Source organism: Eleginops maclovinus, chromosome 19 (genome assembly GCF_036324505.1).
Source record: "Eleginops maclovinus isolate JMC-PN-2008 ecotype Puerto Natales chromosome 19, JC_Emac_rtc_rv5, whole genome shotgun sequence".
NCBI classification, from domain to species: Eukaryota; Metazoa; Chordata; class Actinopteri; order Perciformes; family Eleginopidae; genus Eleginops; species Eleginops maclovinus.
This window is the reverse complement of record NC_086367.1, coordinates 10,083,966-10,111,904: the sequence shown is the minus strand read 5'-3', so window position 1 is coordinate 10,111,904 and position 27,939 is coordinate 10,083,966. Positions and strand designations below refer to the sequence as shown.

Below are 27,939 nucleotides of genomic sequence, written 5' to 3'. Positions count from 1 at the left end.
ATCGTAGCAACAACACAATAAAAATCAACATTGATTTCTGGTTTTCTTTTTTGGATCGCTGACTCTTCCCCTCCAGCAAAGATCATTTACGGAGTTAATTGATTTTTTCCTGCTGTGCTAGTCTGTTTTGCTGCCAGTGACATGCTGAGCCATAAGACAGTTTCACATGGTAATATCCAGGGCAGCCACGAACAAAACACTGTCTTTCAGATCAATCGAGAATCCAGCTGAGATAAGCTACTTGTTCAAGGCTTGTGAAAAAATATTGCTTTCTGTTGGACAATACCATCTTAAGATATGGGACTGCTGCATGTTACATCATGTTCAATGGAAATGGTGAATGTGTCTATCCTCACTTTAATTGTTGATCACTATCCTCTGCTTTAACCAAAAGTACCAATCGTGTCCCTACTTGACCGGACTTTCAGCAAGGAAGTAGTCTGCATACAATACAATAAGCAACTGTTGTATGTAACTTGTGCATCACCCAAGACTGTATAAAACAAGTGGATGTTGTAGGTCGAAAAGTTACAACAATCATCAATTTGCCTTAAACCTGCATTATTTTTAATGGCTAGCAGGGACTCCCATTGTACAGAAGCCTTTGAGAAAATGACCCTACTTCTCACTTGAATCATTATCTCCATAACAATGTATCAGATTTGTTTATGGTCAATCAATGAGACACCATTTTTTACATTTTTCAGGTGATTGTCCCATTTAAAGTAAAATAGATGATAAACATATGGTCACTTATGGCTCCAAAAAACAAGATGGCCCCTGCCAAATTGCCAAACTCAAGGCTTCGAAGAGTAGTGACCGAGAACAAATGGGGCTATTTATACAGTCTATTGTTTTCCTCTTTAAAAGACACAAAAAAAGCCAAACTCACCTGTAGATAGTGGCAGGGCCTGATGTTGGGCTTGAGGTCACTGGGTGTCATGGGCTTCTCCAGGTTGAGTGAGGACTTCCTGTAGGCCTCCTTGGCTTGGCTGACCGTTAGCGTTGACCAGGAGCTCCTCTTCATGAACTTTCCCTCTGGCGCCATGCTGATGCTCTCACAGGCTGAGCACTTGACATCGTTGTTACTCTTGGATGTCTTAAGGGACAGGTCTCCTGCCAGGTGGCTATGTATTGAGTCAGGGTAGCAGTGGCTGATGTGCTCCACAGGATGCCGTGACATGACGCTGGGTGTTCTGTACGTACTGTCACTATCCAGGTTGTCATCTGAACTCCACCAACCTCCTGAGCGTTGCTTGCCGCTGCCGTCAGATTTACGTTCTTTGCTCTTGCTGCGTTTGCTGTGTTTATGGTGGGCTTGGTGGTGGTGATGGTGGTGGTGCGAGTTGTCCCGGTGCGAGTCGCCTTTGGTACCGTTCATCTTTGAGGAACCTTCCAGGGAGTGTGATTTTGTGAAGAGCTTCTGTACAGAGTGGACTAAGTGGCGTATTCTCCCTGGGCTTTCATTGCGTTGCTCTGTGGTCGTGGTTGTAGTGGAGGTGCGTTGGTATTGCAGGGTGTGGAAGCCGTCCCGGTGCAGCGGCATCTGCTTCTCAAATTGGTCCAGGAGGTTTGCTGGGATTCTGTTCATTTTGCCACTGCCACCATGTGAGGATGATCCACCGTCGTCTCGGGAGTCCCTGCCGCCAGAAGTGTTGCCCCCGCTGTCCCGCGATGCGCTGCCGTAGTGCATGCGGGGGAAAGTGCTACTAGACATGGAGTGGTCCGTGGCCGACATGGACACCGGTATCACCATGCATTCAGAGTGGATGGAGCTCCGTGGGGAGCAGCGGTGGTGACTGTCAAGAGGGCAGCTCTCCGTGGGGCTAAGGAGGTAGGAGGGGGGACGTGAGTTGCCATAGTGGAAGTGATGGTCCAGGGAATGGTCGCATTCAGCCAGGCCGCAGGTGTGGGCTGAGATGGGAGAGGTGAGCTGGAGCTGGGCAGGGCGCCCGCCAGAGAGACCCTTCATGTTCCTGGGTGGAGGGGAGTAGCTGTCCTCATCGAAGTACTGCGAGGGCGACCATGAATACTGCTGGTCTGAAAGACAGAGAGCCAATATTAGATCCACCCCTCGGGTAAAAAAAGCATTTCCCAGGAAAAGCAATCACAATTCACATTTAATGATGTGATAGTACCACATGACAAGTCCTCGGACAGGTTGGTCAATATGCACCCTACTCACACTTTACACATCACTTCCACTACAAAGGACACAAAAAGCAGGAAAGTAGCACATCCGAAATGTGAAATCAACAGATTGTAAAAATTAAAAAAGATTTTTTCCCCTTCTATTCAGGTATGTGACAAAATAAGTCGAGACGCAGGAGGAGAAAGAGAGAATGAGAGAAAAAGAAAGGCAGGCGACAGGTGGAGCCCGCATTGCCATTTATCCAATGCAAAGTGAAATAATAGCCTATCACTCCATGGTGCTTGTGTCATCCGTCAAAGCCCTGAGGAGAGCGCTGCGAGGCATACGGCGGGAGAGGCGTCCTTGGGAGGGGATCAGCAAATACGCCCTCCCTCATTTTCTGTCTGTTGGTAATGTAGTCTTAGATTAAAACCCTATTCTGAGTGATCGGGCACCAAGGGCAGACGTCCCACCACAGTATACCAATGTATTAAACTTAATCAGAGGATACATTTACTTTATCATTATGCCTCTTGACGGTGTGCTGTTGCTGTAATTACAATGTCCTCCCTTTCAATCACGTCAGGGGCGATAAAAATTCCAGATGGAACAGGAAGCATGCTGTATGTCATGCATGACCCTGTTAATTACAATTAAGATTTAAAGTGTAGAGTAGATTCCAAAAACATTGTTAATGAGGTTTAAAATAGCTAGGAATGTGAATGAGTAATGCCATATAAAGTGTAACAGTGAAGAATGTTATTAATACAAAAAGTATCTCTTCAATAGCTTTATTTTGTTATAATAATATTTTCGTACGTTGTAGGAGAAAAAAGCTCAGGTATTATTTCAAACTTAACTGCACAGTCTCTTGTGAAATAGGAAACAAACAAACAAACAAACAAACAAACAGAATAACCATATCTAAGCTCGCTTGCCTGCCAATGATACGCCTCATAAACCCATGCACCTTCACAGTAAGATAATACATTGAAGGAGAGTTTTTATAGGCTACAGTAGTAGGAAAGCAAGGATGGGGTTTAGGGGGCAAACAGACTTTTTTTTCTAATTATATCATGTACTGATGGTATCCTTCCATATTGCACCTTAACACAACTCTGAAGATTCCTGTCTGTTTGAATGATATTCTCAATGAGGGAAACATTTTTTTTTTTTTTACTTTCATCATGGCACACTGTTACCATAGGCCGTTTAAAAACAAGATCAAAATCAAAGCAGCAAAACCAGAGATAACCTTTTTATTTGTTTTATTCAATGCCATTGTCTTTCCTGTTAAAGCCTACATTAACCCACAATGACACTCAACTGCTGTTTAATCAGAAATGTAGGTACGTCATGGTAGTAGTGGCTAACGTCACATTGAGTCGCTAGCTTAAAGCTAGGAACGAGGAGTGCTCGGAAGAGGTCTGGTCTTTTTTCTCACTTCAAACCTTTAGATTATTTTTATTTTCACACGTTTTGTCTTTGGCCCCCCTCTGGAGCAACAAACAGCTTTATACAACCTTTCCACAAAATGAAGTTGTTCTCCCAATATCCTCTTAAAAGATTATGATGTGTAAAAATGTTTTTAAATTCCCCTTTAATCGTGCAGTTAAAAGAAAGAAAATGAGAAAGAAAGTCGCCATCTTAATTAACCCGAACAACCTCTCGGGTCACTCTCAGGGCTCTTAATTTCAATTTCCTTCTGCTGACAGACAATGAACAATGAGCGGAAGGTTAAAGATTTCCGCCTCGAGCAAAAATAAAAATGAAAGGAAAGCGGCTCTCAGGGACTAATGTGCAAACAGGAGTTGGAGAAATTGATTAAAAAATCCTCAACAGTGAAAAGGGAACGCAGTACTTTGTCAAATGTTTTAACTATCAGACGAATTGTAGTTCATGACATTGCAAAAATAATAAAACCTTGCATTACTACGAAGAGCAAAATATCTATTTGAATGGTATCTCTTGTGACACTTCTTGTTAATACCCAACAATTATTAGGAATTCATTATATTTATTTGATGCTTCACAATAAAATACAACTGTGTACTCTTCTCTCATACGAGTTACAAACCAGACAGACAGTTCATCTCTATGAAATCTCCACTGGGCCATGTCGGGGCAAGGTGTTTGTCACTGACTCCATCCAGGATTTTCCTCCTGATTAATTTGTCAATTGCTCTAAGAAAGTCTCATAGTGACAAATCCCTCCCCCCCAAAAGACAAAGATCACACGTATGACTTAGTACTGTTGTGCTGTTTAGTGAATTGTGACTAATGGTGCAAGCTCCTTTTCATCTTGCATTAAATGTATTCCATTCCAACTTATTTTTAATGAGGTCTAAGATCTCAACCCCTGAGGTGCAGCCTTGCTCTTCTGTTGCTGTCGTCCTCCATCTGTCGAGAGGAAAAACACATTCTCCTTGTTTACCAGTTCCTCTTATGAGGATGTCTAGCTTGGCTTCCTGTTTTAAAATTAATCCAGGCTACTCTATGCATGCATGAGGAGAAAAAATAGAGCCATTTTTCTCTCAGAAGGGACTGTTTTTGGAATGCTGCACATAACGGAGCTGGAAATGATCATCTTAAACATTCCTAAGGAGCATTATTCCATCTGACCTTCAGTAACCCGAGTGATTTAATTTCCAGTTTGCTACTAATTGCAGCAGAAGGATGATGGTACATTATTGATTGATGTAATGCCACACTCCTCTCTGAAGTTATGTCACTGTCTTACCTCAAGGTCTTTCTGAAGGCTGACTATTCCTTGAGGTATCTCGTGGAGCTGCACTGAATAAATTACCTACCGGCAGAGTTTTGGCATTTCCTGGGATTATACGACAGATGACAGACTCATCCTCCCTCCATATCTCTTCCTCCTTTTTCCAACCTTCTTCTCTGCTAATACAGAATTTGAGTTTTGCTAAAAAAAAACTTGACGCACCATTCAAGGAGTAAGTCGTACCAAAAATTGTGAAGGTTATTTATTATTTACGCGAGGTGGCTTAAGGGGATAGCAGCAGTCTCATCCTTCTGGCAAGTGCTCTGCAAACAGGGAGACAAGTATCTGTGACATCTGTGGACAGGGAGAGGGCTTGTAGTTTTTTTACACAGATACCAGCACCTGCCATCAAATTATCGGCTTTTTGGCAAGGGTGCCAACTGCTCCGAAGGACTGCTAGATTGGAGGGTGAATTCGGAAACTGAGAGCAATTACAATTCAGCACAACATAGAGCTGCAAAATTATCTTTGGAATTTTGGCTATGGTACTTATAAATGTTGCTAACAATGACTATGCAAATGAAGGCAAATTAGAATATGTGATATATTAAGATAGGAAACGGCAGGGATCCTTAATGTAGTCTTAGAAAGGCTTAAGAATTTGCCAGACACAGTTTTCCACTGCACACATTCTCCTGTGATAAGCAAACATTTCCTCAAAATAAAACCAATTACAACTTAGCACATTCTGCAACCATCCAATCATGTCTGCCTTAACACCTGAACCAAAATCCAGCTCTATAATGTTGTCCAAATCCTCTGGGCTCGACGGTGATAAACACACCGTACATCTGAGTGACACAAGGTGTGGATGGAAAGGCAAACAGAGTCAGAGGAAGAGGCTCATTTATTAAGGGCTTCTGTTCTCTGCTGCTGCGCCACCCGCATGCAGATTGTGAGTAAAGGTCGTTTTGCTCCTCTTAACACATTAGCATTTAAATAGCATTATATCTGCACTGAGTATCAGTGACAGCTCCCACTCTTCCACTTGCTCAAACCTTAACAGGAGTTGAAAACAAAGTTAAAAGATAATGAAGCCACTGGACTAGACTGAGAGATCAAAGGCATGCGACCTTCAAACTTGGCAGTGGTTAGCATGGTGGCTAGCCGCCGCACTATTTAAGAGAGGATTAAGATAAAGGGGACTGCGAGAGAGAGTCCCAATGTTTAAACAGACTTGTGATGGCAGCCTTTAATGCTTTGAATCAGCAATCGGATCTGTCATTTCTGTGTTATCTGGCATCAAACACCCCAAACAGCTTCAGTAGTCCAATTTTTATTTTTGCCGCCAGTAGAGAGTTTCTACACAGAATGCAAACGGACCCAAAGGACTTGATAACATCTGCCAAGTTCATTTCAATTGTACATGCTGTTGAATTCACTGTGCAGCAAACGTCAAAGACGGGACCAAATCTTTAGTAGCTGTAACCAAAAGAGTTTCAAACATGTTTCCAGAAAGAGCCTTTGCTAGCTATTCCAGCAGCAACCCTTCCAACTGGCAAGAGGATTGTCACACCCTTTATTTTCCGAGCAAAACAAATCAATAGAGCAGCTTTCTTATCCATCTCCCAAAGGTTAAATGCAGTCTTCCAAGAATTCTGGCCTTTCTTTAGAAAATCAAAGGCAGGGAAATTGTGTCCTCAACACTTCGGGGCAAATCAGCAATGGTCTGAGCTATTAGAGGAGAGAAGGCGGCAAGGCAGCAAATCTGTCAGCTTTGCGAGCCTCATGATATCCACCACAGCAGCGCCGATCAAAATAGGGCCGCAGCTTACGACTTTGGCAGATATCCCGCTCACTTGTCCATCCAGCTGACAGCAAAGGACAATTCGTGCACACATTTCAAGAGTGAGTATAAACTGAACTCGCAGCATTTAATTTCTTATATAATATACCATCTGAGCTGTTTCCAACTGCCACATCAATCGGGAGCCAATCATTTGTCACTAATATTTTCCTCCATAGACCATCTGTCTCTGGCCCAGCGTGACACCTACACTGGCAGAAATAGAAAAAGTGTTACTTTCATGTTTGCTGCTACGGACACCTAATGCTGACATGAGCTGACAAACAGAGACTGCTGTGTGTTGAGTCAGCACTGCATGTGTCACATGTGGACATGTAGTGTACATGTTAGTGGGGTTACTCATGCAGTTACACAATGGGGGAGGACCTGCTCCTACAACCGGTAATAAATCAAACTTGGAATTCATGCTGGGGTGATGTAGAGGCGAGCCAGCAGGACTGAATCCATACACTAACAGCAATACACACCATTACAAAAGAGCGACAGTCCACCCACTCGCTTCTGGGAAATACCAAGTGACACATTGCTTGTGAGTATGTGATGAACTTTTGTCACCTGTGTTAACGCTGCGAATAGTCACTGTGTACCTTCAGTAGGCAGCTGGATCTGCTCTGTCACAGTGACTAGATTTCATTTTGCTCTATTATAAAAACCTTTCATAAAATGTAAACTTTCTTCGTCTCAATATGTTTTTTTGATTTTAGACATGAAGGATCTTTTACAATCATTTATTCCACAGGCCACAAGAAAATGTAACACCTGTGCTCCATAAGCATTCATCTGTTTGCCATTTTATTTATCTAAATAGTGATCGCTGTAATAAACAGTATTTAATGTCATCTTACTGTACAATATTTAATTTGACATTTTCTTCTTCTATACATCATACAAGTACAGTATATAGCCTTCTTCTTGCACTATTTTTTTTCTATTCTGTTATTTCTTTCACTATTTGTATTGGTTTTATTTGTTTTGTGTCCTATATATATTTATGTTGCCTTGTTGGAGGAGCCTGGGACATACGTTATTCATTGCCATATCCACAATGTGCATATGACAATAAAGGCTTTGAATCTTGAATTTCTATAACCACTTTTTATTTGATACATTTTTAAACTATATAAATAAGTTGAAATCAATCTTTATAATAATCATTCGTTACAACCTTTGTATTTCTTGGTTACTCTAGCCAAAATGTGCTATCACTTCCTCTGGGATGTACCTTACCTTGTTTGCACCTGTGAACTACATTTCTATAATAAGGAAGACGATATAAACCTAAATAAGACGCCTTCTCCAAACATAAAAAACTGAGGCCCCAAAGCTGTCAAACCAACACATAGTTGAACATATTTTTAAAAAATGCAGCATGTTAAACAAGTGGTAGACCTCATCCCCCCTACCAGAGTTGTTTCTTGGATTGAAACCACCCAAACAACAAGGAAAAACATAGATGCATAAATAGAGGTACCTCCCGTGCCACACTAAGTCATATTACAGCACTCTGAAGATGGTCACACAATAAAACCACCAGTTTTGTGATTAAAAGTTAACTTCATTCATGCTGGAATCTTATTTTCATATGATATACTCCTGAGAAAACTTCAAATAAAACTATAAACCCGAAGGTGCAATTACGCATGCTGATGTTGAACGACGATCATAGAAACCCTTTGCACTTCCTTTTGCTCCAAGCTGCATGTGGCTGTGCTTACACACCTGAGAGGCTGTCTGGATGCGACAGATGGCACAGAGAGACCCCCCCCTCCCCCCTCCCCCCCCCTTCCAACACCGCTGCTGCCCCACCCTCCCCAGCAATCAAAGCCTACACCCCACTGTTTCTGCCAGCAGGGGGGAAATTTGCCTACGATCACAGAAGTTTCGATTAGAGCAAGAACAATGATGCGGAGGTGAGTGGGCATTGTCTACCAAGCTTTTGTTTAACTATAATGATTAAAAGGAAGACAGTTTGAGTATGCTGGTATGTTTTGGGGAGATTACAGGTAGAGAAGACAGTAAAATGACATTGCTACGAAGTGAAAAGGAACTATAGCAGCTCATATGCATATTCCTGTAAACTAGACTCGGCACTAATCCCTTCAAAAATGATTAAGCTATTGGCAGGCTGTCCCAACAAAACGTAAAGCCGCAATTTCTTTCCTCCGGCACCCAATTTCACCTACACAGTGGCCGGTCATAGTATTTAGCTGCAGAGAGATTACGGTGGCCAGATAAGGAGAAGCCGCTGAATGTCTGAATACTTATCGTCCGCGCGCTAATGATGAAGAGTGTTATCTGTGCTCACTCAGCGCTCCTCCTCAGCTGCCCCCCACAATCCCCCCTTTCTCTTTGCCAGTCAAAGTGGGGACAGAACTATAGGTGGCAGAAATTTAATAAAGTGTCAGGATCAGCGTTCCTGCTTCCGTTCATGAATGACGCTACTTTTGTGCTTCCCAACTTTTCTTGCTTTCTAGTTCCTCTTTTTCTATTTTGCAATTGACTGGCTGCATTATTAATGCTCGTACTGAAAATATATCTCTTATCCAGCTGCGGTAATTCCACCCCACCCAACCTCACAACAGTATTGACAGTGCCAAATTGTCTTGCTCTCTTTGTATCGTTTCGTATTCGAGCAACAAACTTTTCAATCGAAATCTTTCTAAAAGCCCCCATTTCATGTACAACAGCCACTGAAATTGACTCGGAGTCCAACAATGGCCCCCCGTGCAAACTCTTGCCAAGTGTGGTAGACTGCATGGGCTTGCATTTACATGGTGGAATCATAAATCCAGCGCTGCTATCCAGCTATGAATAAATCATGCTGAATGTGAAATTCTGCCACAGGAAAAGCCCTGCGTGTGAGAGAGAAAGAGAGTAAGACACGTCTTATGTAACAGCAAGGAATGCATTCCCAGGCAACTTGTGTGAGGAAGCCTCAGAAGTGTTCCTGGTTGCCATGGCAACGCGCACTGAAGTTCCCATCCTTTGCCGTCGCTGAGGAGCTCAGGACAAAATGAGAGATAATTTGATGTTGTCACACTGTTATTATTTGCAGGGATGTCGTGAAAAGGAATAAACGGACGTGTCAAAGGAAGCCTGCTAAGAATCAGTAAGAAAATGATTTCGATGCTTAAAGCAGCAGCAGAGTAAACACTCTCTCTTTTTATATAAATACAAACAGTGAAGGCCTAGCCCTCAGTCCCCAGAGACAATCCCATCACAGAACTGATTTTAAAAACACTCCAGGTCCCCCGGGCCCTGTAGGCATCCACACTCTTCAGCCTGAAGAAGACAATTGAAATCCTTTCCCCTCTAATGTGATTTTCCTCTCTGCAGACCACAGCGGTCCAAGAGCAGAGGGTGGGGGCCGGCCGTAATGACTTTTTGGAGATGGAAACGATACCGACAGTCCGGTTCAGATCCTTGTCTCTCATTCGCCTCGTTCTCCAAAGTCAGCCGGAACATTAGAGGCACAAAGTCAATCAGGGCGTTAAATGATTTGCTGTGATGCTAATCTGGACAAAATCACATCGGAAAAATTAAGTGAACTGACAATATTTAAGGGTGGAAAACAATTAGCAGTGATGGGGTGTAATGCAAACTATTAACAGTATGTGACTGGAAGACCACCATCAAATACGATCCATGCTGCGACACAGAACTTTCACATGCTGCAACACCACCCACGTTTGTGTGCACCCAGACAAAGATAAACACCACGTGTTGCTCTGTTGGCTGAATGAAGGTGAACCTGGACACATGTGACATTAAAAAGTAATGAGTGTAAGAGCCTGGCCTAGTGTTTAACTGGCCTTATTTCTTAGCAGTGAAATAAATGAGTTCTATTGACAAAGCTCTGAGTGCACTCTAAACACATCAGACAAAAGAGACACCCAACCTCTCCATGGAGTTCTTTTGATAAACTTCCTGCCAAAGTTATCAGTGTGGAAGTTACTTAGTACATTATGCACAGTAAATGTTAGTATGGATAAATTACATTATACTGATAATGTTGAAAATTGTGTAGCATACTTTTATGGCTGTACATATAAAAGTTCTTACTATCAATTCATCTGCAGAATATTTTCCTAATCAATCAAGTTTGTTCTCTCACCCAATAAACTGCAATAAACAGTATTTAATTGAATTTTACTGTATGAAATGCAATTTTACATTCTGTTCTTGCATCTATGATATTATATCTACGTGCATACTTCTTCTTTCACTATTGTACACTGTAGATTGTGTGCATATGACAACAAAGCCTTTGAATCTTGAATCCAAAGGTATTAAGTTTATTATCATAGAAAAGTAAGAATCTAAAAACATAATCACATTTATCATGGTGTTAACAAAACGTTGTTTTGCTTTTTTGTTATATGTTTCTTAAAATTACCTATCGATTATTTGTTGTTTTAGCTTTGGAACTTCTGTCAGCACGTATGGCGCGTTTTAAATAATGTGTATAATAAGACTTGATTAGCGTAAAGAAAGACATTAATGACAAAAAATGACGAGTTATATTAAAAGTTAATAATAAGAATTATAAGAATTAATCAATTAAATTGTGTTTCTTTGCATTTGCATCAATTCATATTTTTAAGATAAGACAAGATGTACCTTTATTAATCCCTGTGGGGAGATTCGAGTGTTTATGCAGCAACAGAGAACAGTAAAAACAGTACTGGTTCACACAGGGATATGAAACACAAATTCTAAAATCTAAAAACATAAAAACAAAGTAATTTGACATAATATTGAGACCCTCAAACACTTCCTAACATAATAAGCTGACGCCCAAAATGATCCAGAGTAATGAGAAGAAACGCCAGTCAATAAACTGCCCAAGGGTGGTCCAAAAATGACCTTTTTGAGACATTTCACAGAACACTAAGCTTTACGCACCCTAATTTACATTTTACTTCTAAGAATATTTTCCTAAGATGCCATACATCTCACTTCCAAAACATTTAAGAAGGCTATACTTCAAAGTGTTCGGTATGGAAGGGAAATGGGGCAGACGATGTTTGAAGCAACCTATACCACACTTGTTGAATGGGCACTGTCTTCCTTCATAGTACACGTGATGCTGTGCTACACATCTGAGATTAAAGAGTAATTTAGATCAGATATGTACACTCATTCATCGTAAACATCTGTGCGAAAGCACTCTTAAGGGGGGAATGCTGGCTTTTATTTGCTTCCCCAGGCAGTCACTCAAACCGCATGATTGTAGTAATAATTCAATGCAGTGAGAGGGCTGATTTAGTTTCCCCCCCTGATCTAACACAAGTAGCTGTAATGGGATGAAAGGAGATATGGAAAACCTGGATATACACTTTGAGAACAGCCGGACTGGATGGGATTGACGGCAGCTGTCACCTGGTGTTTGATACTTAAGTGTGTGAGGAACGATCACACATAAGAGAAAGAGAGGAAACATATCGACAGTAGCTGTTGAGATTGATTGGTGACAGATTCATTTTCAGTTGATATCACACACTTGTTTTTTCTCATTCCCCCCGGGGTCTGGCTGCAGCCTCTTCCACTGAATCTCATCGACGAACCTTTTTTGAATCTCCGTGATACGGGCTGGCATACATGTGTAGTTGTGTGTGTGAATCTGTGTGCTGTCAGATCGAGTGTGTGAAAAAGAGTGGCAGGCATAGGGGAAAAAGATTGTGAAAGACAGGTCAATTTGACATGGAGGTTCAATATGACTCGACTCATGGGGAACGCTCTTGTTGAAATATGTGTCATAGCAACTTGGCATCAATATAACAAATAACAGTAGCAACAATGAAAACTCTGTGTAGGTTATGGTGTAAAGACACACCTTTAGGTATAAAATCCATCGTCAAGTTAAAGCAAAAAAGGAGCGCTCCTGATCAAGATGTTTAACTATAATTGGACCAACATCATGGCAGGGAATTTAAACAACCTTAGATTCAGCTGAAGTTTAACACTGCTCTAAGAGCAATCTCTGAGATAATTATTTCTAGAACAAGCGGAACCGCTTCCACAACAGACATCCATCCCTCCATACACCCTTCCCAATAAGGCTCTCCAACAACTCTCCTTGTTAATTTCCTCCAAGCTTTGAGATGGAGGTTGCTTAGAAACAAGTCTCAAGCACATCACAGCCAGGACCAAAGTGTTTGCCTTCACCTGGGGGCCACATACGTTGCATGGGGGAGATGCGACAGTCGTACAACTTCTGTATTTTCTATACTCAGCACATTGTAACAGGGCAACAATGTCTGTCTCATTTGTGGTCGGAAAGTATTAAAGGTATTTCAGCTCAGGTTGGTAAATACACACAACCACATCAACAACAAGTATGGACCAGATTGGAACAACCTCCTATAGCAACACCAGTGACAACACGTCATTCCCTAGGAGTCATTGGACAGGTGGAGGAAGATCAGGTTGGCCGTTAGCAGCCGATTCCAGAAAATAATCTTGGTAAAGGGTTTACAATTGCCTCCTCATGTCATGTTATCTTGTGACAGATCTCTGGTTCTAAGGTTGTGTGTGTTGGTTAAAAGCTGTGGGAATAGCTCGGTGAACTTTCAGCTAACATGAATGATATACCGTGTCCGGTTTTCCTCGTTCTTCCATGATATCAAAATGAATATCTTTGCCTTTTGGGCTGCTGGCCAAATAAAAAAAGCAGATTTTATTCATCATATCTGATCATTATTCTGTAAAAACTCATCAGAGCAAGTATCCATCAGATTAATTGATAAAGAAAACAGTTGTTAGTTACAGAACTCGTCACATTTTGGGAGGAAACACCAGTTCATTGTGGCCAACAGGTCCACTTTATCGTTCAAAGAATTCTGAGGCTGTCACGCAGATGATATATGACAATATAAATGTTCAAATATGTGTTTTACTATCCAGTATTTGTGTTGATAAGTGCCTATGATTAAAACAGAAGCAGTTCAGAAATGGCACCTTGAAGACTATTGAAGAGGAGGCAGGACAATACCTGGGAGTGCATGCAAAGAAGGCTGATATAGTATCGCCATAGTCTCCTCTCTGGCAATCATATTACTGTAGAATGTTTGTGACAGCCTTATTGTTAACGTCATTTTTAACTATGCAGTGAAATGTAGCAAAATGTATTGTACACATGGATGGTTCAGTGTTTGTTGGTATGGAAGGCTGAAATTGCACAACATATGGGAGGTCTGTTCGTTGGCTGAAACAATTAAAATCCTATGATACCCCCCCACCCCATCTCCATATCCAACAAGGCGAGCCTCGGAGGGTAACGACCGCGCTGTTGCATCACACTGCTTCCTGATTGGACTCCCAATGCTTGTACTTGAGGCATGAGCTCTGAAAAACTCCTGCATGTGATGTGTACAAATGAATGAGCTCGCAACAATAACTTTAGCGTGAGCTCTGCGGATCACGATGGAATGAAGAACACAACAGTTCTGGTAATGAAGCTCTTCAGCTATTCTTTTTTTTTTTTCAAGCTTCCTGTTCCTCATCCCGGTGATTACACAAGACTGGGGAAACACTTTTTAAGAAGTGTTCAATATTTGCAGGTGTGATTCAAAATCAACAAACTGTTGCGTTCGGTGAGAGAATGTGATCCCACTGGGAATGAGAAAAAAACGCTGTGAAGTCTCACATCATTTTGCCGTCACGAAAGGAAAACATGGCAGATAGGTTAAGAGCATTAACATATGACAAGGTGAGACAAGGCGAAGCACGCAGCATGGCATGCTTACGATGGATTAATGCTGTTTTGCAAGAGTTACCTTGGAAAACACAAACCGTGCTGTGAATCTGTTTTCCTTAATGGTCAATTTAATTCGATTTAATACCTAATTACGTTCCGCTTGTCACACTTTCATGCCGCATGAACGTGCACAAAGAGAGGTGGCTGATTTAATTGATGCTGGTATGATGCTATTGGATAAAGCCACTAGATAGTAACTCTTTAACTTAAGTTTTTAATGTTGTTTTCGGAGCATCGCTTACTAAATCCTATTTGGCTCCTTAGTATAAAAAAAAAACGTGATCATTAACAGATTAGGAGAGATGCATTTGTAAACACTGGCTGCAGCTTCATTACATTTACAGTAGGGAAGGGGCAGGCCAGGTCCTCAGAGCTGCCTCAGAGCTGCAGTATATGAATGGTACTGGGAATAATGAAAGGGTTTATGGGCTTTCTCATCTTCTTGAAAAGATACTTTCGGCTCACCAGATAAGTGTGGACTGAGTCAGTAGCAAAGGTCACGTCGTCCTGACCTCATCTGCTCCTGTGTCTCTTGACTCTCATTTAACAATGGCAGTTTAACAGTAAATGTTTTGGTTAGAGAGCTCCGAACTCTCCTAAAATTTGACCGCAATTTCGCTATAAGTAATGGATCATCAGTAAAGTGGTATATGACCAGTCGGCACACTTGCTTTTTTGTTGTTCCTCATCTCCTCACTACTCAGAGGCTACTCATTGGGAGGTGGAACTCATAAAATCAATGTTGCGGTGTAAAATATCCTCCACTTACTTACAGAAATCCATAGAAAACATTAAACATAAACATGCTCTTTGATTTAACGATCAGAAATAGTCCATGCGCTTCAGACACTTCGTTTGCAAGCATAATAAATGCAAACTATGCTATTAAATGGATATTTGAAGTGAGACTGAAGTTGATCCTTGATAAAGTCAGATATCAAGCATGAACACTTTTCTCCAATGTGAAAATGTTCTATTATATTTACAGTAAAAGCATGAACACTCTTCTCCAATGTGAAAATGTTCTATTATTTTCTTTTTTTGTCATTGTTTATTAAATCTCTAACTGACTAACTCACACCCCATTTCACACAACACTGCCACTCTAATCCAGACATTAGAAAGGAGATGTATGTGCAAACACAAATGTCTAAATCATTCGGATTGGTCATTAAACTTTACTTTGCCATGGCCGTATCTCAAGGTCTGTGTAAAGCCCGATATAACACATATATGAGAATTTATAGCGAGTGAGTGGGTGTGTTGATGATGGTTCCATGCCACTGGAGCGAAACCAGAAGAAAACAAACATCCATGGGTGAAGAGGAAGGGTCATTTCAGTGAAGATGCCAATGAAGACTGGAGAAACAACGAGAACCTGGGACTTCTGTCATTAAGGGTCTGTGCTGAAAAAATACATGTGAAGACATGAGCTAGGGCTCTGCAGTTTTGTATAAAAAATAATCACAAATAGATGATAGATGGATAGAAAAAATTGGTATTGCACCTTTACTGTAAATATAAGCACAAATCAAAGTTCCTGCACAACTGAACTATCAATATCTGGCAGAAACACTCAGTGATCTACCCACCTCCTACCTCCCACTGTTGATTAGAAATACCAACAATTATAAAATAAACCAGTTTCCATCAAGCTGTTATCACTGAAGCATTGCAGCTTGTGTCATCCCACACCTCAAAAAAACATGAATCAACCAGATCTGAATCAGAGAAACAAAAAAACAGAGTGAAAGAGCGCTCCGTCCAAACAGAAGGTCTCGTTCTAGCCAACAACATGTTTGTCTCCTCAGAAGTTGGCCAGATAAGTGGAGGTGCGAGGAAGATTTTGACCAGTTTAGGAGGCTTCTGTGAGCCAGAATGAAATGCCACAGGAGACATTAACGTTCAGAGGTGCCTTCATGGGCGACAGTGATGGATTGTTCGGTTTTTAGAATGAACGTTAAGTGGTGCAGGCTGTCAGTGCTTCAGATTGAACCCAAATTAAGAACCTTCATGTGAGACCAAAGGTAAGGACCCTGCTGCTTAGAAATGTGCACATTATGAGAATACCACTACTACCAGAAACTCTTCACAAAATTGAAAAAAAACCTTGATTCCACCTCCATGGGATTCTTTATTCTTGATCCAAGGTGCCACTAGTAATGTGACTGATGTCCAAGTAAGCAAAAGGGTGTACCACCTTCCAGTAAAACACATCTGATGGAGGGCCATGAGCCATGGCATGCATCCATCATCCTCAGCTCCACAGCCCTGCTTCCTGCCACGGAGATTAACCCGAAGTGACCTCCACTGATGCCGGGTGAGGAATTAATGTTTCCTGAGGGCCACATCGCACCCTGGCATTGAGTCGTTACGCTACGAGGGCGCTTTAGGGTGAGGACACAGTACACACTATTAACCCCTCTGATCTTGGATTATTGCCACGTCAGACTGACGGCGGTTATCACACACAGACTTGCACGAAAGGGCCGCCTATTATGTCCCGAGGTTAGCTTGCCACAGGAGGTGCTCTGATTGAACACGTCAGAGACAACAAAAGGCTGCACTCGTTCCACTTTTCAGACGCGCAGAGGGAATTTTCCCAGACAAAGAAGCCACATTTGAAGCAATCAATGCCACTGCGACACTTTTTCCGTGGTTCACATCATCATCATCATTATCAGTGTCATCCTATCCGACAATTACCTGGTAATTACTGGTGGAATCTCTGCGCAGCATCACCAATAAATCATTTCTATACTGATATATTTCTGTGGGAGCGCGCATCAGCCTCACTCAAAGATGATTCAAATGGTTTCAGATTGGGAGAGAAAGTCAGAGTACCTTCAGTGAAGTGCAGTTTTGTCATAATCGTTACTGGAAGCAAGCTCCTCAAGCAGTTCACGCTGAGCATTGTTCTTCTCTCTCTTATACATGCTCTTTGGGTGTGCATTTCCTCTTTAAAACAAGGATGGGGGGGAAATCAGATATGTTTATTTTTAGCAACAAAAAGTGTGTCTCTGGCTCCTGGGCTACACCTCTGAGGCACGCAGGCATGTCTGTCATGAATGGGAATGAGTATTAGTGCTCAAGATTTTTTGTTCTCAAGCTCTCCATGTGTTTAAAATGGCCTTTGTTTTTAATGATGTTAAAAGGAAAATACTGTATCTCAGAAAATCTTTCAAGACAGCTCGTCAGACACAAACCGCCATAATGACAAGAAGATTAGAGACTGCAGTAAGAATTATTATGTAAGGTGCATGACTGTTGCATCATTTTTTATTTTTTTAGATAATAGCGATGTTGTTTCTTTTGAATCATTCATTTTTCATAGCTTGACTTTTGCTCCTCTGTGCAAATGAATGTTATGTTGTCACCAAGTCCTACACGAACTGGAGGCAATGAATTCTGGGCCGGGGGGAAATCTGCCTGACTTGCTCCACTCATTTTGTGTGCACCTGAGTTGCACAAGGTTAATAGCTAATAGTGTTGCAGATAGAGCCACTGATGTACTATATCCCAAGTTCCCACATCGTGGATGTTACAAAACAAATCATTATTAAAAAAAACCACCGCATTTGGTAAATTACTGTAGATATTATGGGTTTTCAAAATGAGCTGTGGCACTTGTCTGCTGTCATTAGGAAAAGCGGGGTAGAATAGAGAAAAATAAGACTTATTTTCAGCCTGCTGACATGCTTCGGAGAATCCAATGTCTTTTCCCAGTGCTACTGAGCCAAATATCTGGCTAAATGAGGAAGCTGCAGAGCATGATAATGTGATTTTGGAGCAATCCAGTGAACTAGAGAGGAAAAACACAAAGTGAGAGGTATTGTTTGGCAATGAAGCCGGCACATCCTTGAATTGAGTAAAAAATAACCCCAGTGTTCTACTGTAGGATGTGTATTGTGTTCATTATCTCCCATGTCATGGTGATTCAGTGTCACTGAACGACTTAGTGTCTGTCATAGGGCACAGAGGACTGAGTCTCCCCTGTTACGTAAAGAGATTGTGCTTCTGTTTGACCTCAAGCTGTTTGAACTTATCAAGTTGTAAACAATGCACCACAATAAACTGACGAGCAGCTATGTCACCCGGCTACTCCTCGTTTTATGAGCCACTGTGGCGGCGCAATGTCAAATGTCAATGTCGTCAATTCAGTTAAAAAAGGACAGAATTCTCCCTATTACAAATTGTACGGAAATAAAATCACTGCTAAAAAGGAGACCGCAGGAAATGCTCGACAGGTGGAACAATATGTGAAAAAATCAAATAGCTTGATTCCCCCAAGCTGCAGCCTGACGGTATCCATCAGTCTTATACTCTCCCGATGCATGCTTCTGAGTGCTCCGAGACTATAGATAGCAACAGTGGGCTCGCGATTCAGTTGCAAGCCAGTGCATCATCCGATATCTCTGGCCCTGTCTAACGCTTGGTTAGCCAAGCAAAGCATCTATGGGGACTTCATGAATAAAAGTGCGGCAATAAACTTTGATGATAATCAAAAACCAGGCAGTGCTTGAATACGGACAGTTTTTGAAGCTATGTAATCACTAGCATCTCTAAGGTGCCATCATGTTGGAGAGCGATGATTAATTTCTTAGGGGCTTTATACACTTGAGACCCTTGATCATACAGGCCAGGGTTGACTAAAGAGAGAGGGCCAGTAGAAACATGAGCAAGGGAATCTTTTGGAATCTTATTACAGTAATTGGTTCTTGTTGCTAAAAAATCTGAAGGGTTCATGCCTGACTGAGTGTAACAAACTGGGGAGAATTTCCTAGCTTTGCACCCTGAGTGTTTAAAAAGCAAGAGAGAAACAAAGAGGAAGAGAAAGAGGTGGTGAAGGAGAAAGATAGCAAGAGGTTCTCAGGGGCCAGGTTTGGGGTTTAAATAAGCAGCTCTGAAAGGAGCCGCACCCGGAGGGAGAAGACCTCAGCACAGGGGACCATAGCAGTGTGAGGCAGTGGACACACTTGCATTAAGAAGAGAACAAAGGCAGAGCGCATGAAAGTAAAAAAGAGTTAGACAGAGCCACAGATACCTCATATAAACCCTGTCTTAGTATGAAAAATGTCGGTGGATGTCGTGCTGTTTTGTAGGTGTTGACTAAAGTGGCTATATATTACATGTTTACTTATCATCTTGAAATGTTGATTGTATAATATAATGGCTTTAGAAAAATGACAACCTGAGTTTAGATTTCCTTTAAGCCTTACAATACGATATTACTTTAATGGTCAGATCAAGTCTGAAATGTGTCTTGTGTCAAAGCAGCTCCATTTGCGACATTGAGGACAGGTATTAAGACACAATACAAGAAAAACAAACATTTAAAAATTACATCCCCATCACTGAGAGACACATGCTCAAGACTCCTAGCGTGCATTACATTTGGGATTTAGCTCTGTGTTTACTGTTGGGACTGACTGGTGCACAAAGGAGGGCTTCAGTCTGACTTTATTAAAACGAGGAACCCTGTATCTCTGATTAGATGGCAACAATTCACATTCGCTGTTCGGAACATGGTTTGGGTCAGAGATCATGTTGTTGGACAGCTTCACTAGGTTATTAGCTGAAGCATAAATACTCTGACAGGGCTGACCAACAACCTTTGAGCAGATTTTCAGCTGGTGGAGCTTCACAATGCAATTCAAGTCAACACAGCATCACTTCATACCATAGAGTTTTGCTGAGAGGAAACTCAACATAAAAACCTACAGTAACAATCTCCAGGCAGCAGAACAACCCGAGGAATGTTAACTGTGGCTACTTAACCTGGCAAAAAAAGCCCTGTTAGAGGAAGCCAAGCAGTTGAATAGGGAACGTAAAAGTGCTAATTTAACTAAACTAGATCAGTAAGAAACATAATATTCCCACTTATTAATACTATTTTTTAAGTTTGAGTTGTTTCTTGCTTTGGATGTTAGCCTGGCTGCTAGCAGATTGATCTTCTCTGAAACATGTTTTCAGTGCAGTTTGTTTGAAAACCAAATGCAGTGTGGTTTTGTTGTTGGTAGCTCTAAGAAAACCAAAGAGATCCAGTTGTCTGTCGTTTCATCGGAGCCTACACTTACACTACTTGGAAAAGACTCAGAGGGGAAAGTTGAAATGTTATCCGTTTCCACTTTAAATAGACAGAGGTTAAAGATTTACTTGCATTAAAATGAATAAACTTTGAGCGTTAAGAAAGTGACAGGAAAAGGAGACAGAAAGAGTCAGTCAAACGGAGTACTTGTGACTCATCGTAGCAGGTTCCTACCCAGACTAAATGTTAACGGCCAATCAGAGTTGACACAGAATTTTGACCTTTTGCTCCAATTTTACGCTGTTTGAAATAAAGGTTTTCAGACTGTTCATAATACTTGACTCAATTATTTTCTGTGTGAATAGCTTATCATCCTGTATCAATATAATGGACTGCACCACAAAAGAATAGCACATTACATTTTGAAAAGGGTTCTCAAACAATGTATACAGGGTCTTGTAAAATGTCTGTACAACCAGTCGGGTTCTGCCTAAACCGGGAAGCAAGGGCGCTGCAAGCTCTTACTTTCGCATGCGCCCTCATACCAAAAGGCAGATTTTTCACGTAATATTTTAAAGTATTGCCAGGAAACAATATTTGTGTTTGTCAAAAACTGAATAATTAATCCAAAAATATGAAAATTGTGTCAAACAGACCGACAGACGGCAAAGACAGCTTTGTTTTCACAGAGCTCTGAACAAATAGGGGATCGATGTCCGGATGTTCTGCCGGTGGACGAGTGGCAGACAGTAGAATTCCTGAATTAGATCTTTTTTTTTTGTGGAGGAAATAAATAAACCGGGATTTATTTGTTTGAGGTGTAATATATGACTCAGCCGCTTTTAGACATGAAGAATCTATTAGTTTCCTCTTCGCTCTTGCATTATTTTTGCCGGAAAGTTGGCGGGACCATGATTTTGTCCGGAAGTGACATTAGCACCTGCATAACTATATTTTTCTAGGAAAACCCATCATAATTTTCTCCTTGTACTACTTGAGCAATGTCTTGATGCTGGTTCTCAACATTGACAAAATAATGCAACTATGAAACTTCAGCTCGCTTAGGAGTCTGTCCATCTTGTACATATCGTTCAAAATGAGTTACTAGTTTGACTAGTTTTTGGATGTTTTGATTTATTTTAACTAAATAATGGCAGAACAGCCTGCAACTTAGGAGGTCTATTCCCGTTGCCAACTTATCCAAAGTGAAATCAGGCCATATTGGTTCCTACCATTGCTAATACCATATCCAAAGTGTGGCATATGAGTGTCATTGTGAAATAGGAGTAGAAGTGAATTAGTGAGTAGAAGTGAAGTGATAACACCTCTGCCAGTCAATTTAAAGCCCCTGGGATCGTTCTTAGTAATGAGTCTGTTTGCGTGCTGACGGTCAGTTGATCTTGTTATCAGCCCAAGAGTCCAATAAAACAGCATGAGCTACGGGGAAGTTAGAGGCGGCAATGAATTCAAAAGTATCACTCTGATATTATCTCATTCCGCCCTCAGAACATAATGCTCATGGGGGATAACAACACAAATATTTGGTGATGTATTCATCAGTGAATAATCACACTGAAAGAAAACAACTTTTGCATTTTGCCAACAGGCCCTCGTTGTGTGTGTGTTTTTTTTAATGAGTCATGAATGGGAGCGCTCGCAAAAAGCTCATCCAAGACATTCCCCTCTTGAGTCGGTTCAAACTTTTCCCCGTTGTATTTTGCAGCTCATCAATCTTTGGCCTGGAGCGACGTGAAGCTTTCTCCTCGCTATCCCATGATTCTCTGAGAAAAGCTGCTCCGTATGCGCTACCCTACAGCCATTACAGCTAAACCTCACACACACACACACACACACACACACACACACACACACACACACACACACACACACACACACACACACACACACACACACACACACACACACACACACACACACACACACACACACACACACACACACACACACACACAGCTCCTACTCTCACTGGCAACGTGATTGGGAATGCTAGGGTTTCTCATGTCACATTGCAGGAACAAAATGCCGATAGCGGTGGACAGAAAGCACCTCTGATTCCAGCTTCTGCTAAGGCTGATGGGGGTCCCTCACTAGCTCTCTCTGGTTGCCTTCTCATCGCTCGAGTCACTGATTTTTTTTTCTCCTGGTGATTCAGAGGTGGACAGATTGATGAGTTCCATTTCAATCTCCAGAACAGATACATCCCCACACATTTGTCATGCCTGCACTCAAATCGAGGCTAGATCAGATGGTTTGTATTATCCGTTAGTGCCAGCTATCTGCGAAACTTTCCCATCGTGGGCTGACAAGAATTTATGCAGCAAACCCAACTCGAAGGGTCTCCCTGCGTCATAAAAAAATGTTTTCAGATGTACGACGGGTCATTATAAATATACAAATACCAAAGTGGTGTACTGAAGCATCAGAATAGTGTGTGAAAATAAGTGGTGGCTTTCTGGACGGTGTGTGTCTTGAAAGAGTAAAATGCGTCAGGAAAGCTGAGAAAGCAACTTTAGTGACTCGATGATAAGCTCAAAAGATTGACTGCCTGCTGCACTTTTCCTTGCCGTCTGGTGAAGGAAAAGTTTAAATAACATGGTTTCTTAATCCTCCTTCAGTCGGCAGCTGCAGGCAATCTCCAGATGTTATATTTTCTTCACTCTCCCTGTTCCTTCTCTCTCTCTGTCTGATGGCTGTCAGTGACATAAAGACAGCTGCTTTGCCATCCTCTCAAACACTAAGCCTCTGGAACTGGTGTTCGTGCTGAGAACGACGCTGCAGTCCAATGTTGCACTTTTGGCCTTCAGACTGCTTGACTGTGTACAGTATGGAGCTCAGCCAGGTCGATTGGCAAAGGCCAGTAAAGCTACAGCCCAAGATCCAAGCTGAGAGACATGGCTCGTCAAAGTGAAGGCCAAAGTTCTCTAAACATGCCAACTCGAGCATTGAAAGCAGAAACATTTTCTCACAGATTTCTGTCAAAGTTTTAAACAGATAGAGAATACATTTAAGTAGAATAAACAAACCTGCAACAACACTATTGTGCTAATAGTGTTGTGTTTTAGGCAAATAAACAACTTTAGCATCAGTAAAACACTTTTGTTTGGCTGAAGTATATTTGTTTCATTAATTAAGTTTCTGACATAAATTTAAGTCAATGTTGACTTTTGTTGTCACATGAAACACTCACACAGGCTCCTTTGTGAAAGTCCAGTGGTTGTTTGACACATTCACCCTGTGCTCCCCCAATATCAATTTCCAAAGACTTTGTTTAATACGTTTTTTTTTTGTATGACCGAAAACAAATTCCACTGAAAATACCTTTCCTTCCAAACAAAATCAACAATACAGTTTTGTTCTATGGAAACATATTTGTTAGGAGTCCAGGCTGTAGTGGAACAAAAAAACCCAAAATGTAGGTGGATGGGGGTCCAAGAGAAATATGAATATTTTCTAAGCTTTGTGTAAAGTAAAATGTATATACTGCCACTATTGAGAAACAAAATGTATGCTATAGGCGTCTAGGTGGGCCAGTCTAACGACGACAAGAATACAAGATGTACTCAACTGTTGTGCCCTAAAAACTGGGGCATGAGCTACAACCTTGATGAAAAAAATGTATCATAAGGGTTTGCTAACTTGAATGTGATTCCTACTAGATGTTCCTACTTGTTCATATTTCATTTTTATTTAATAGGGACGACGCAATTTAACATAGTTCAAATACAAAGCATGAAAACTCATGTGCTGCACAGAGAGTTTACAGCGATTGCACATTTTCAACACTTGTCCTTAGTTATATATATATATATATATTATGAACAATTAGGAACATTCTGACCTTCTAAGTCATTAGCATTGCAGCTCAGTCCCACATCTTATGCAGAAAGACATATTTTTTACTTTAGGTTGACTCTTAAAAGCACTGTTCCTTTTTTCTATTAGATTACCAGAGTGCATTCGGAAGCTGCAGGAGCACAGAGTGTATTATGATGGCTGTTGAGCCTCTGTGTTGTATAATGTTCAGCATCAGTAGTCCCCTCACACCTTCCAACAAGCCTTCTCTATATTGGACAGTGACCTTGGCGCGCAGTCTGGCATGCATCCTATTTGTCTAGCCAACATACAATGTAAATGGGTTTCTGAAAATTAAAAATCCATGCTACCCAATTCAATACAGGACAGTATTTCTTAGCACAGGGGAGATGCATTAGGGCCTAATGATATTACGTACAGTACAGCATAACTCCCAAGACGTCCTCCACTCTCTTGAGGAAATGACCAGATGGGCCTGCGACACATACCATGCTGGGATATGGTTGTGTGGTTGCATATGGAGAAATATTACTGAGAGACAGTCTCTTTACAATGTTGATTGAGTAGTTTGTATGGAGGAATATAATAAAACTAAAGAGCTTGCTGCTTAATGCATCACAGTTCAGTACATTGGCATGCAACGTGTGGGGGCTTGGTTGCCAACTCATTCATTCAATAAGATTGGGGAAGGGATACAAAATATTTACGGGAAACATTATAACGGCGATTTATTACCAACACGCTGACACCCTTTTATTCTCATATGTCCATCAGCCTTCACACTAGAGAATATAGTTCCCAAAAACATCCTCCCACTCCATCCTGTCTCGCCATACTACGACAAATTCTCAACTCAGTAGGATTTATTTGGGTTTTGGTAGTAATGTAATGCATCCCAGATAATGATTTTTATCAACATAATAAGGAAACACCTCATTAGATACGGCAAAAATAGTGATATTAAATATATCGACGAATTGTTCACAGTTACAACTCATTACAAGTAAAGGATATTAAACTATGTTATGAAAGTGCTTGGTCTTGATTGAATACTGAAAAAGTATGGACTGAAACAAAAACCCAGCATCCACCTCTTCCACATTTGCAGAGATAAAATCTGTGGAATCTGTATTCACTGGAATAAGCAGGTGAACATAATTCAGGCAGTGGTTTCCCATCAATAAGCTGATTAGTAGCATATAAATGTAATTTCTACGAAACAGGGTTGGCCACTCAGAGTTAATTTTCTTCAATCTCCTTCCCTGTCCTCCTTGATGTATCCCATACACTTTACCTCCTTTCTTCTGTTTAAACTCATTTTTCCCCCGTTCACGCCATCACAGCGAAGTTCAGGGTTTCGGTGAAGGTTCGGTTAATGATGAAACGCTCTGTCTCGCACTTCTGTCGGAGAGTAAACCCATCCATGCATCAGCTGAAGGACGGGGCTCTTATTTAGACTCAAAACCAGCTGTGATTTCCTTATCCCCCATGAGTAATGCAAAATAAGACTCGCTTCACATGTCAGACCTTAACTACTGTGGAAACTATTCTGAATGAACAATAAAGTCTATGTATTCTCAGTAGGGTGACCAGGTAGGGTGGCCAGACGTCCGGCTTTAGGCCAGACAGTCCGGCTTTTCAATGCCCTGTCCGGCGTCCGGCTTGATGCTGCACCCTAATTCTCAGCTCTTATTTATACACTCAGTTTTTAGCGGATGGGGTTATCGAGTTTGTCTCAAGGTGAGTCCAGTTTTATAGACTTTTCAATAAAGTGCATGTCCAAGGCCAATATGTCTATGAAAGTATCCTCCTTGTCCTTTTTCGATAATGTTTTTCGCTCAGTAATGTCTTCTCATCTATTGTTGTGTCAAGCAGGCTTTTAGATAGGTGGACGTCTGGGCGTCCTCTGGACGCGTCCTTCAAGCCGAAATCTCGTGAAATCGCGCTAAGCTCACATCTCGCGAGTGACTCGCGGCGAATTGCGAGACTCGCATTGCATTGGTCGACTTTCCGTGATGCGGCGTGGACAGGCGCTGTATTGGTGAAATATCTGACATCTCTTTAACTTTTTTCGCGGTAAGAAAGTGCAGGTAAGCTTGAAACTTTTAACAATCTTTACAAACATGACAGAAAGCCTGATAACTATATGAGTATTTCGGAGTTTTTCTGGCTTCTTTGGTGGGAAAAACAACAACAAAGACGTCAGGACGATGCGACTGGCGAGAACTGTAGTGGGGAGGGGGGCGCATGAGGAGATCAAAACTTTACTTTTAAAAGATCGATAAATGGATGTTGGTTGTGGAGAACAGTGTACTTAATTCCCACTATTGACATATTTACAGTTGATAATGTCCTTTATAATATTTGATTGAATTGATATGATATGAAGGCTAAATGAAAATTATTTCTTCAAGTTAATGTGAAAGATGAGGAAAAGAGGAAGAACACAGACAACGAAATTCAGCTTCTTCCAGCAGAGTAGTCATGTAAGAATTGTTTTCTTGTGTGAATGTTCAAAGGTGTGAAAGGTCAGAAAACCATCACAAACACAAAGCTAATACAACTGTATGCTAAGTGTCTTGCATAAATATATGATATAGATTAACAAAATTGAAAAGGTAGACATACAAGATGAATGTGACAATTAACTTGTACCTTTTAGTTTCAGTTACACTCACTATTCTTTGTATTGACTTATGAAACATATTATATTGTATATCAATCAGTGTAATTATAATATTACCCAAACATTATTTGGTCTTCCCCACCCCCCAACACACACATACCTCCTCCCAGCCTCAGCACAAAAATAATGTTGTAACAAAGACAAAAACGTGGCTGTATTCCACAAAATTTGCACCTCAAAATGCAGGAAATAGTGTTTCAGAGAGTTATGAATTTCAAAAATTTTGGGGGGGATGCTCCCGGGCCCCCCTACAATATTTCACGCCTGCGGCACTCGCGTGTTGCTAGGCCATTGAAAAAAGATTGGACACCCTGAAAAAAAAATCCTAGCTAAAAGCCTGGTGTCAAGTGCGTTATTTTATATCACAGTGCTTCGATGTTTGGTGGTCTTTTTCTCCCCAAACTTTGGAGCATTTCTTATTGTATATAATTGCACATTTAGGGCATGGTCCATTTAATCCAGCAACACAAAAATGCACTCGAGCTATTCCGTATACTGACTGAGCAGCTGTGCCATAAGCATGTGAAGCTCTTATGTGAATTCTGTATTACAGTGGGGCAAAAAAGTATTTAGTCAGCCACCAATTGTGCAAGTTATCCCATTTAAAAAGATGAGAGAGGCCTGTAATTTTTATCATAGGTATACCTCAACTATGAGAGACAAAATGAGAAAAAAAATCCAGGAAATCACATTGTAGGATTTTTAATGAATTAATTGGTAAATTCCTCGGTAAAATAAGTATTTGGTCACCTACAAACAAGCAAGATTTCTGGCTCTCACAGACCTGTAACTTCTTCTTTAAGAGGCTCTTCTGTCCACTCGTTACCTGTATTAATGGCACCTTTTTGAACTCGTTATCAGTATAAAAGACATCTGTCCACAACCTCAAACAGTCATACTCCAAACTCC

The 27,939-nt window shown here is 41.2% G+C and overlaps 1 protein-coding gene across 1 annotated transcript in view; it reads right to left on the bottom strand.

Annotated features, from left to right (window-relative positions):
- dlgap2a (discs, large (Drosophila) homolog-associated protein 2a) overlaps positions 1-27,939 on the bottom strand; it is a 146,373-nt gene that overhangs the window by 42,305 nt on the left and 76,129 nt on the right. Inside the window, exon 4 of the mRNA XM_063909258.1 lies at positions 893-2,040. Coding sequence (XP_063765328.1) covers positions 893-2,040 — 1,148 coding nt within the window. The remainder of the gene's footprint in view (positions 1-892; positions 2,041-27,939) is intronic.